Source organism: Micropterus dolomieu, linkage group LG03 (assembly GCF_021292245.1).
Source record: "Micropterus dolomieu isolate WLL.071019.BEF.003 ecotype Adirondacks linkage group LG03, ASM2129224v1, whole genome shotgun sequence".
Classification (NCBI taxonomy): domain Eukaryota; kingdom Metazoa; phylum Chordata; class Actinopteri; order Centrarchiformes; family Centrarchidae; genus Micropterus; species Micropterus dolomieu.
Genome location: NC_060152.1, coordinates 17,213,637 through 17,225,858, shown reverse-complemented (window position 1 = coordinate 17,225,858; position 12,222 = coordinate 17,213,637). Strand labels below are relative to the sequence as shown.

General features: G+C 39.4%; 1 protein-coding gene across 1 annotated transcript; it reads left to right on the top strand.

The window, feature by feature from the left end:
* The first annotated feature begins 4,397 nt into the window (after positions 1 to 4,397).
* On the top strand, positions 4,398 to 5,336 carry fabp4b (fatty acid binding protein 4b). The gene is made up of 4 exons (XM_046044921.1): positions 4,398 to 4,559; positions 4,680 to 4,855; positions 4,928 to 5,029; positions 5,184 to 5,336. Exons 1-4 carry the CDS (start codon positions 4,487 to 4,489, stop codon positions 5,235 to 5,237), a joined length of 405 nt encoding a protein of 134 aa, XP_045900877.1. The 5' UTR covers positions 4,398 to 4,486; the 3' UTR covers positions 5,238 to 5,336.
* Positions 5,337 to 12,222: the final 6,886 nt, after the last annotated feature.

Below are 12,222 nucleotides of genomic sequence, written 5' to 3'. Positions count from 1 at the left end.
ATCCACCTTCAACATGTACATAATGAGAATAATAGTTTACTCTTGCATCCTTTGCACTCTGATCACTGCACTATTTGTCAATATGTCTATATTGTTTTTTTCATAGTGTGTATGTTAGTGTTGTCTATACTGTAGTTTGTGTCTGATTTTATTTTATTATTATTTTATTATTAATGTTATGGTATTTTTGTACGAGTAAGCACATCATGAGCAATGTCAAATTCCTCGTATGTGTACACATACCTGGCAATAAAGTGGATTCTGATTCTGATTCTGACATGGGTGAACATCACGAGCAAAGGGGGCTCATGTTTATGGAAACAATAAATAAGTTGAGCTAACGTTAGCGTTTCAGTATGTTCCACAAAAAGTGCATTCTAGCACGAAGTTCACAGGCTTACATGCAAAATAAACAGAAAAGCAAGATAAAAATACCAAATAACAGGTTCCACATTTGAAGTTGTTATTAACCTATCCTTGAGCTTCAGTTTTGAAGTGAATCCTGGTTTGTAATGTCACTGGTCCTCTAATGCACACATATCATTTTCCAGGAGTGAAGGAAATGGTGGAAATGGTAAAAAAGATAAAATGGTTGAAAAAATTTGCTAATTGGCCAAAAAACGAAATTCTGCGAATCTGCAACTTGATTGCTCTTCCTCAAGCACCAAGGTGTGTGTTTGAGCAAACAGAATTTGAATTTTGAGAACTGATTTTGAACTGTGAGAATTAAGTGTGAAAGTTTATAGAGAGCAGAATTTTCAGCGAGGATCAAATCCATTTTCAGAGGAAATCAATGCAATTTCATAATATTACATTCAGTTTCAAGTTTACTGGAATTCCGTTCCAAACTAATACATTCAATCTCAAATTATGGTATGCAGATTAAACTTTTTAATGCAACTATTCAAGATGAGCAATTCAAATTCAAATCCAAATTATTCAAATTAAGTTTCTTATGACACAGATTTCTGCCCATTCTGAGCATCAATTTAAAAACATTTTTGGGTTCCCGGACATTCCAGCAGGAGGCTTCCTAAAAACTGATTGAATCATCTGTGGGAATCATCTGTTCAACAAGTAAACAAATTTTGGACATGTCTCAACTACAGTGCATGGCAGTGCTCTGCAAAAGTGAGACTTACATGATCTGGAAATAGGTGTGATTTAAATGTTTTATGTCCCTTTTCTTTATTGTACTTTATGAAGATCAACACTGTCAGATTATTGGCTACAAAGAAGTGCAGCAAAGTTCACCGTCAACATGATCAGCTGTGACCGCAGTTTTACCTGCTGCCGTATGAAGCTTAGGTTTATAATGAGCCCAGTCAGACTTGCGAACTCCCCCTTGGACCTGAGGATCCTCTCTCCATTATTCATGAGTCCTCAGGTTGGACCCTGGGAACAAGCTGAGCGAGGCCCTGTGTCAATACGAAACACTGGCCGCCACAATGGGCTCTGCCTCCAACTACACTGTTGACAGACACCAACACAAAGGAGCTGAAAGGGGTCCCCCTCCGTTCTCACACACACTGAAGAATGAGTCAGTGTGCTGCCGCTCAGAGCTGTGTTTGTACAGTATATACAGCTTTTGTCCATGGCCACTGTTCTCCCATCAATGGGGACTGAAGTGTTGATGAAAACCAAGAGGAAAAGACTTCTCTGTGGCTGCCAGCAAAAGTTCATATTCATTAGATGGGCTCTGCGCCTGCTGGATGGCACCTGTATGTACGTAGAAAACCCCCGGCAGACACAACAACAAATAATCGGCTTATTGGAAGGGTAAACAGCATTTCATGATATATCACAGCCCTCCCACTTTGACTATCACATTATGACAGGCTGCCATTGAAGGGAAGTAATAATTAATGCATTTGGATCATGAAATCAAAGATTGCATCATCTCAATAAGGTAATCTCTATGGTATACATTGATTCCACTTTCTCTGGTTTCATATTGATGGCTAATTTTGCATAATACACCTAGCACAGATGTGCCGTGATAAAAGAATGAATCCACCTCAAAAGGGTTGTCACATGAGTTTTGCCCATGATCTTAGACAGTTGCAAGGTTCTTGCCCTGTGTACGGCCATCATTTATTTATCCGCTGCATTAAGTCTGGGAATGAATGGTTTGCTAAAACAGTAACAACCTCTGTCTTGTTGCAGATATTTGCATAATTTCACCCATCAAATCTCACTACTCCAATTTGTGGAGAAAATGTCAATCGAAGTTAATTAACAGATTTTTCAGAACACCACAAATTGTGGCAAATGTGAATCCAAACCAGTCAAGTAGATGTTAGAGGGGATGTGGAAGGACCATGAAAATTTGCATATATTTTGGTAATGCCCATTGTAATACGTATAACTTTTGGAAATCAATTTTTACCGCTGTGAAAGAAGTAGGTGTTAAATTGAGACCCTCTAATAGCAATTTTTGGGATGAAACTAGATGTAATTCACATTAGGCAAAGGATGTATATCTTACAAATGTTACTAACAACAGCATAGAAAGCAATTACAATAAGATGGCTTAAAAGGGACCCCATACCTATGTCCAGTGATAATTTGTAATTAATTGTAAGAAGTATTTATACAGTGGAAAAAAAATACATGCTAAGATTACAGATGTTTTATGAAAAGATGGACACCAACAATAGAGGTAAAAGGGGATTTTTAATTGAAGGATCATATATTTAGTAAGGTACTGAACTTAAGGTGACCTGATGTAATTTAATATGATTTCTTTAAAGTGAGACAAAAAACACAGGACATTTTATTTTTGGAGAAATAATACAGTCCGTATATTATGTTCCCATGTATACTGGATTGAATATGTCTGTGTAAGGTCAACTAACATATAACCCATGTTTAATTTTAGTTAGTTTTAGTGTTTTAGTTTGTGTTATTTATTTATTGTTTTAGTTTGTGTTATTTACGTTGGTATGTTGCTTTTATTATTATTTCCATTTGTTTTGATTAATTTTTTTTACATACATGTTCATGTTTGTTTGTTCGGATATAAATAGTGTAACCCCTTGTAAAGGAAACTGGCAACCTATGTTGACATATTTTATATGTAAAAGGGGATGTGTTTTCAACTCAAATATAAAGTATTGCACTGTGGACAGCAGTGGAGGATGTAACAACTCAATCCATTTGAATCCACTGAGGCAATACAGTGTGTCACAGGGCACTCTTCTGACCTCAATCTGATTTGCTCTGAGCAGCTCCAATCATCTCTTTGTGAAGACTCTTTTCAGCTTTGATCTCCTTGAGACATTCACCAGCAGCACTCGTGGGCTCTTACATCAACTCAACAGATGAAAAAAGCCATTTATTAGGCCATTTCTTTTCATTTTATTGTTTGATAAACAAAACAATATCACTGTCTGCATTTTGCGTTGAATTGGCTTTAACAGAGAGGATTAACATGATATAATTAAATACAGAAATAAATGAAATCACATCTACTGCACAATGGCGGAGTCTGTAGTTGTGGAGTCTGATGTTGACCTCTTCAAGACATATTGTCTCATTCTACAAAAGCATTGAATTAGATTAGGAGAGCTACTCAACCAGCAGAGACCAGTACAGACAAGTCTGACACTTGGACACAAATCCACTGATATCTGATTGTTTTCTGCTGCAGTTTTGTACATCATTTGCGTTTCACAGGCGCCATCTACTGGTAATATCACCAGTATTACCATTCACTCATAGAAGGAGGGATGCTTTTTTGTATGTGACGTTTTAAACAGATACAGCCTTTATTGCAAATCTTGTCGTTGACATGGGTAGGCTACATTTCACAGACAGAAGTCTTTCCGTCATTAAAATGGCTTTTTGTGTATGCGTTATAGGAGATGTCTGGTGATGTCCCTGAACAATCTATAAGTGTTCATTTTCATTTAAATTTAGATTAGATTTAGATGATTATTTTACTTGTTGTAGCCTAAATATTAATTTTGTATTTTAAATTTATTATATTAACGTGAATTGTGTTTATTTGCGCAAAAAAAGCATTATGTATCTAGCTTCTGAAGATGCTCTATAGGGAGACCGGGGGCAATTGTAACATTTTTTACATTTTCCTTAAAAACTCACAGACTACTTCAGATACACAAGTCATCTTTTGATACAAGAAACACATATATGTGCACTAATTAATAATATAATTGATATATTTTCACTTGTAAGAATAAAAATACTATGATATTTAATTTAATGCAAGAAGTCAGAGTGTTACATTGTAACACTCCTATTAACACATCATTGAAAACGTATTCCAAACCACGCCCCCTAATCCATTAATTTCCATGGCAACGTCCGAATCTTGGTCTTGATTGGTAGTCCTGAATCAAGGACATGTTTCACCAGGCTTCAAATGGTTACCTGGAGTGACAATCTTTCCGCTCTTCACCTTTGTGACAGGAGACCCTGAAATATCTCGTATTTGTTTAGCAGCCTGAGCTTTGTCTTCACCATGGTTGAGCGTTTTGTTGGAAACTGGACTCTGGTTGCCAGCGAGAACTTTGATGAATACATGAAGGCAATCGGTAAGACTTTCTACTATATTGTAAACTGAGGGTATTATATTGCCTTATCACCATCATGTGTAGCAGCAGTTGCAACAGCATCTAGAAACAGCATCCTACTTAAATCTTGTTGTGTTGAAGGTGTGGGTTTGGCCACTCGGCAAATGGGCAACGTGATAAAACCGAAGCTGGTCATCAGTGTGGATGATGCTGGGGTTATTTCAATGAAGTCTGAAAGCACGTTCAAGACCACTGAAGTCAAGTTCAAGCTGAATGAAGAGTTCGAGGAGACTACTGCAGACGGCCGAAATACCAAGGTGAGTCATCTTGTTATAAATGTAAAGACTTATATTTTGAAGTGCCTCTGACAGCCCCAACGTGACTTCCAGACCATCATCACTCTTGAGAATGGCAAACTTGTGCAACAACAGACGTGGGATGGAAAGAAGACGACACTGGAACGAGAGTTTCAAGATGGGAAACTAACAGCTGTGAGTAATTGCTTGATTGAGCAAATGTGAGCCTACTACTAGAATAAGAAGTTTGTGGATGGCCTTTACATATGCATTCCTAATGTTTGCGTTTCAAACTTTATTCTTGACTTTATAATATGAGATTTCTAACATTTAAACACTTTCTCAACAGAAATGTATCATGGATGACGTTGTTGCAATGAGGACATATGAGAGAGTGGCTTAATTGCTTTTGTTCCACATCCAAGTTGAGCCAGGACCCTCTGTTCCTTTAGCCAACCCAAATGCACTGAGCGACTGCCAAACAATAAAGTCTGAACTGCGATACTTGGTCTGTGTGCAGTGTTTGGTGTGGGTTAGTCTGTATTTTAATGCCATCACCCCTGCTTTCTTGGACCACCTAGTCTTTATGGGAGAGAGTGTTAAGTGCTAGGTTCGCTATGCATTACTGGGGCAGCTGAGTGTTTCAAAACAAACTCCCTTTAAATTAGTTTTTGTTAATGCTAAAAATATGTTCAAAGCTAAATGTATCAGAGGTTGCAAATCAAGCGAAATGGACAAATGTTATGATCTCAGGAAATTTTACTGACTTTGTTTCAAATCATTGCTCATAAGACTAGGGTTGTAACCTTTTTAAATGGCCTACTGTTGCCATGTTTAAAACCTAGTGAGCCATGTTTCTAAACTTGCACAGGGGCCTCCTTTAAACAAGAGAAGGCAACATGTAATGTCATAGCAGCACTCATGACAAGGATGCGGGTGACTGGGAGGAAGCCAAATCCCTATTTTGGGGTTACAGCAGTGATTTCAGTTGTGCCAGGCCTGGTCTTGAATGCCCAGAGTTCAAACAAGTGCATGTAACTTATTCAATCTGGGGGTTCTTGGGTTGAAGCCCAAATCCTCCAATTTCCAGGCTTTTGTGACATCTGGAGGTGCTCAAGGGCATGAGTTCTGATTATTGAAATGCTGATTCCTTGCTACATGCAGTGTTTTGCGTATGTCTTGGAAACCAAGATATGGATGTTTTTGCATAATTACAAGTCAGTTTCATTAACTATTAAGGGGTGGGGAAGTCTTAAATGGGTCTTACAATACACATAACGGAGGTTTTAAAGGATGAGTAGTTCTCACAAACTGGTAAATTTATGAACAGTGATGTCGGTGAACAGTCAAATTCTCTTAGTATGAACGAAACAAAAGCTGTACCTGGGTAAGAGACATTCTTTTGATGGTCACTTCCCTCTGACATGCACAGTAATGTCACCACTCTGGTCACAAACTGCCTGCAACTCCAGTGTGATCATGGGTCCACTTTAGTGATGGAAATGGGGCTCTTGAAGTTGGATCCTATGGCTCTATTCTAGAGCCATTCAAAAGAACAGCTTTTTTGGGGGGGGGTATGCAAAATAATGCAGAATAACTCAGATTAAAACTTATATATCCCACCAATGTGACTTAATTTCACATTTAAACTAAATTAGTCATTGCTAGACGTAATGTCCATGATCTACATTTATCCTCTAAACTGTGCAATAAAGTTGCATTGAATGTAGTTCATTGGCTACAACAATGAAAGAACTATCAAGTACAGGTTTCCTGCATTTTACTAAAGGATGGTTGAAAAAAAATCAGATTGTACTTGACATTATTCAGAAATCCTTTTTTTTATTTTTTAAACTTTTAACTAGGAAAGTCACATTGAGGTTAAAACCCCTTTTACAAGTGAGACCTAGTCAAGACAGGGTCAGATAGCAGGATTAAACAAATAACAAGCAACAATAAGAAACCAATCAACATCATTAGATACAACAGAACAAACACGCAAAACAAGTCTCCACAACATGTACAACACTGAGGTACAGCAACACAAACATTTAAGTATAACATAATACCCTACATAGTACTAAGTTTAAAAACAAAAAAAACAAAACAAAAAATAACAGGCTGCTGGGCAGGACAGGTTTAAAAAAACAAGCAGTTGCAAAATCACATGGTTAATAATGACTGACAAATAAAAAAATTAGCACATCGTGCTCAAATCTCTACAGACAATTGTTTTTCTCTCTTTCTCATCACTGCTGTACCAGGTGCAGTGCTGTGACATTCGATCATCATATTTTCCTGGGGGAGCGTGCACAACTATCTGACATGGAGCAGTGAGACTGGATTCCCACCAAAGTCTGTTGACAGCAGTTGGTGTCACCCTGCATTATATCTGCGTCTTCACCAGTCTTCCCTCATCACTCCTGTAGCTGTTCATCAGTGTGGATGATGCTGGGGTTATTTCGATGAAGTCTGAGAGCACTTTAAGACCACCGAGGTCAAGTTCAAGCTGAGCGAGAATTCGAGGAGGCTACTGCAGACGGACGAAATACCAAGGTGGGTCATCTTTTGTTACAGGCTAAACATAGACGCTATTTTTATATATTGCGGTGCTTCTGACAGCCCCAACATGACTTTAAGACATAACTCTTGAGAATGGCAAACTTGTGTAACCACAGTCGTGGGGTGGAAAGAAAACGAGAGGTTCAAGCAGTGGTGTAATAGACTATACCAAGTCTACGCAGGTATAGGCCTACGCCATATACCCACTAGGGACGGTCAGAGATTTACTTATATACCCACTTAAAATAGCGAGATGATACGTAACATCGTTTTGAGACACAACTTTCACACGTTCACTCAAATTCACCCCGTCTGTGTTGCGAAGCACTGAACCGGAGTTTGGATGAGGCTGATGCTATCGTAACGTTACCTGGTGAGTGAAAGTAGCAAATACGTTATCATTAACGGAACTGTAACAACATTGTTGGTATATTGAATTGCATCTAGTACTAGTTAACTAACGTTAATTTAGTGTGTGTGCGCGCGCGCAGCATAGACTGTATATAAAAAGGTGTGCAGTAGTAGAAGTTGCAGGATGCTTGATCATGCATAAAAGCTGATACAGTAGGCTACGCTTGAGATGATGTGGACCACTTTTTGTGTCCTCACTGTTCATAATGTTCTGTAATGAATGAGTGTTGGTGATATAACTGCACATAGGCCTATGTTATTGTTAATAATAGTTGCAACTTGCAATCTTACATGTGCATTGAAAATTGCCAGCTGATAAAACCTGTGCTCCAGGGACCAGATTCATGTAACATCGAAGGCTTTATGTAGCTCCTAACTGGCTGACTTTTAACATCAAACATTACAAAATCAATCTATTCCCGCATAGGTGTCATTTACACTGGGGACGCTGGAGACATGCCCCCACCACTTTTTGAAGCATTTGTTAAAAATGTTCTGAAAAATAGCTTGCAACAAGAAATGTTAAATAACAAATGTATGTGTGTGTGTTTTTTTTTTTGCACAATAAGAAAACATGCAATACAATGTAAATATAGAAAAAACATCTGCATTGTCAAAAAAAAAATACTTAAGCTAAAAAAAACAACATTTACTGCATTATATTTTTATATTCTGAATTGTCACCTACCACCTGAATTTCATGTTTCCCTTTATATAAATAAAGACATTTCCACCATAAATTGGTGCAGAAAATGTCTCCAGACCCCAATATTCTGGATTGTCATATGCAAAGTGTTTTGTCACAACTCTAATCTGAGCCCTAATTGTCCCCACCACTGTTCAAAGTGACGCCCTTGCCCACCTGTAACTGTCATTAGCTGTTAAAGTCTTTGCAGTGTTAATAACACATAGGCTACCCTGAGCAGTCCTTCAGAATGCTCTCTGTTACATACATACTGTATGTATTAGTGTAGTGGTGCTTATGGGAAGTCGCTCTGGGACGATGTGTATGCATAGACAGTATATTACGGGACGAAGCCACCCCGCTGATTTGAAGCTCATTTTTGGGCCTATCCCTCTATGCAGGCTTCACTGTCCGATCTCTGGCTTCCCCTTGGGTGTATGAGGCTGGGAGGGGAAATCACATATATAGGCCTACGTACTACAGAAAACTAGACTATACCACTGGGTTCAAGACCCCGGACTCACACAGGCGGCGTGTCCTCAGCCCTTTGTCAACTCACACTGGAGCAGCGGAGCGTTTAGTCTACCCCACGTAGTTGACTTGTTGTTTATTTGTAATTTTGTGTGCTTCTGTTACCGATCACAGCTGTGTTCACAGCTCTGCGTACCGTTCCTACCCTCCCCTGTTCCCCGCAGGGGTGAATTTACCACATGGAGCATTTCAGAATAAAAGCGTTTTGCCTGCCTGATTTTCCTGAATTGTTTAGATTTAGTTGATTTGGTAAGTTGTCCTTGATTTTTGTGCTTCGACCATGGTTAATAAGACTACCTTGTTAAATTGTTTATTTATTTTTGTTTTAACTGTGTTTATTGTTGATATACAATCGGGAGTCTGCAAAAGGTATTTTATTTTGAAAATCAACCGGATTCACCATGCCGTTCTGTGTTTGACTTCCTGCCTGGTTCGATCTGCTCTGTGGTGCTTGACGCGTCTTCCGTCAATAATAGACTGGCTGCCTATTCTCCGCACAGCGGAGCGGAGAGCCGCTTCTGGGGCACGCTGCTGTGTGTGCTGGTGTGAGCACAAGCATTGACTGTCATATTAGGCGTATATTAATACAAGAATTCTCACATACGTCGCCGGAAGACTAATTGGGCCTAACTCTAATTAAAGGCTTGCAACTGTCTTGTTTCTTGTAGTTCAATACTAGTACTAGCACAATATTTACTGCTGGTGATTTGTACATGCAAGTCTACATACAGTAGGCTATGCAGTTCACTATTTGATGCAAGATTAAAAGCCACCATAAAAATGTCCTTAAGGCAATCTTTAACAGTCTCAGTGTATTTTATAGTAAAATTAACTATCTATAGATGTCGTTTAACGGCCATAATTAAATCTAAATGAACTGGACTATTTTAATATTGTCTGTAAATTACATGCAGGCTGAGTTAAGCTATACGGTTTCCAACTGTCCAGCATCCAGTACAGACAGGAGGTTGTTTTTATTTTATTTCATAATGATCATTATGTGAGAAAATAATTTGTGTTTGAATTTCTGTCATTAATATCTTTTTGTCATAGTAAAAAGAGCAAGAGAGACAGAAATCCCCACAGAGTCCCTGGAATGATGCAAACTGGCTTGTCATTAACACAGTGTTGCTCCCCTTCTTCAGTGGGACAGGGAGGGCTATGGGGAAACTGGGGTGCTGCTGACTCATGTTAGTAAGGGTGCTCCGATCGATCGGTTACCGATCATAATCGGCCGATAATGGCTTTAACTAGTTTGATCACTGGTCGCAAAAAAGGCAGGTAAGAAAAGACGATCAGATGATGCAATACTCGCCAGACAAATTTTCTCTGGCAGCTAAAATGTTTCACTACGCTGTCTGAGCGGTTTTCAAAGCTAGCTAGCACCAAAGTCCTTCTCAGACAAGAAGGGATTAATGCGCCCACATAATCATTTACAATTAGAGTTGAGCAGCAATCAGACAAGTGGAGCAACACGCTGGAGCGATCATGTGAAACTGTTGCAGCTGTGCTCATCTCACACACACGCCACCCGCAACCGGAGTTTAATAGACAGCGCATCAGGCAGAGAGACTGATGGGGCTGATTGTTCTTATGATGCTTTGGCAATATTGTTAATACACATTCATGCCAATAAAGCTAATTTGAATTGAATTGAACTGACTGATCCTTCAGTGTGAGTTTCCTGATGCAAAGAGCGGTGCCACTCAATCAGCTGACTGCCTCTCTCTCTCTGTTTTCGTTACAAAAATGGAGACCTTTTTCTACGTTTCCGCCTCCCGTCCAGATTAAAACGGTGAATCAGAAGATGTTTGTTTGAAAACGCTGCTGACCCGATGGACAAAATAGAGGACTTTATAAAACGATGACACTCACATTTGGCTTTGTGAGTCGGTCTTATCAGTCATGCAAAGCAAAAACACGATGCTTTACAGAGTTTTAGTTTTGGTATTTTTATTAAAATATAAGTACTGTGTAAATAACACTTAACAGTTTGCCTAGCCTACTGTGCATGTCGCTTTATTTACTTTGCGACAACTCCCAGTCTGTTTTCCGCTACTTCAGAGTTTACCATCGACTCATGATACCTGTGCTCCTTTATCTCCTAAATATTTTGGCTACAGCCTTTTTGTTGCAGTTTTTATGGTTGTAGTAAATTTATAAAGATGCTGTTTGTTCTGTTTTTGTAGTTTATTCCACAGTAAAGATATATTTGTTAAGCTATAAGATGTTCACAGTAACCAGGCAAAGGCTGCTATGGTTTAAGTCTCTAACACAGATTGAGCAGAATTTGTTGCCCATGTTTCCTGGCAATAAAATAAACAGTTTTCATTTCATGATACTTTACACACTTAATACATTGTTTTTAGGACCAATTAAATAAATATACAGTATACTGTATAATGCTACATGATAAATAAAAGGCTCCAAATAGACCCAGTGATCGGTATCGGCCGATACTGCTTTCAGCAATCAGTGATCGACCTAAAAAATCCTGATCGGAGCACCTGTTAGTCTGCTAAAAGGGGCAGGGACAATGATTTAATATGAATGTCTTGCTAAATGTTTTCCTGCACTGATTAAATATTGATGAAATGTAGGCTAACACTAGTCTGTAGCTAGCTAGCTTATTTCACTGTGGACATTAAGCCAATAGGTTAACACCACTCGCAGACTAAAGGCTACCCACCCTGTTTGTGGATTTCAGCTCTGCTTTTAACACCATAATCCCGGCCCTGCTGCAGGATAAGCTCTCCCAGCTGAATTTGCCTGACTCCACCTGCAGGTGGATCACAGACATCCTGAGGGACAGGAAGCAGCACGTGGAGCTGGGAAAACATGTCTCTGATTCCAGAACCATCAGCATTCAAGGCTGCGTTCTTCCCCCCCTGCTCTTCTCCCTGTACACCAACAGCTGAACCTTCACTCACCAGTCTGTCAAACTCCTGAAGTTTGCAGACGACACCACCCTCATTGTGCTCATTTCAGGTGGGGATGAGTCTGCCTACAGGTGGGAGATCGACCATCAGGTGACCTGGTGCAGCCACAACAGTCTGGAGCTCAACGCTCAGAAGACAGTGGAGATGGTCGTGGATTTTAGAAAGAGCCCAGCCCCACCCTCCCCCATCATCCTGTGTGACTCCTCAGTCACCACTGTGGACTCCTTCCGCTTCCTGGGCACCATCATCTCCCAGGACCT

What these genes read in the sequence shown, in the direction of transcription:
- fabp4b (XM_046044921.1), top strand. Translation starts at nt 4,487, where the DNA reads ATGGTTGAGCGTTTTGTTGGAAACTGGACTCTGGTTGCCAGCGAGAAC. An exon ending in CAGACGGCCGAAATACCAAG is followed by an intron (nt 4,856 to 4,927) that starts GTGAGTCATCTT and finishes CGTGACTTCCAG; the next exon opens with ACCATCATCACTCTTGAGAA. An exon ending in AAGATGGGAAACTAACAGCT is followed by an intron (nt 5,030 to 5,183) that starts GTGAGTAATTGC and finishes CTTTCTCAACAG; the next exon opens with AAATGTATCATGGATGACGT.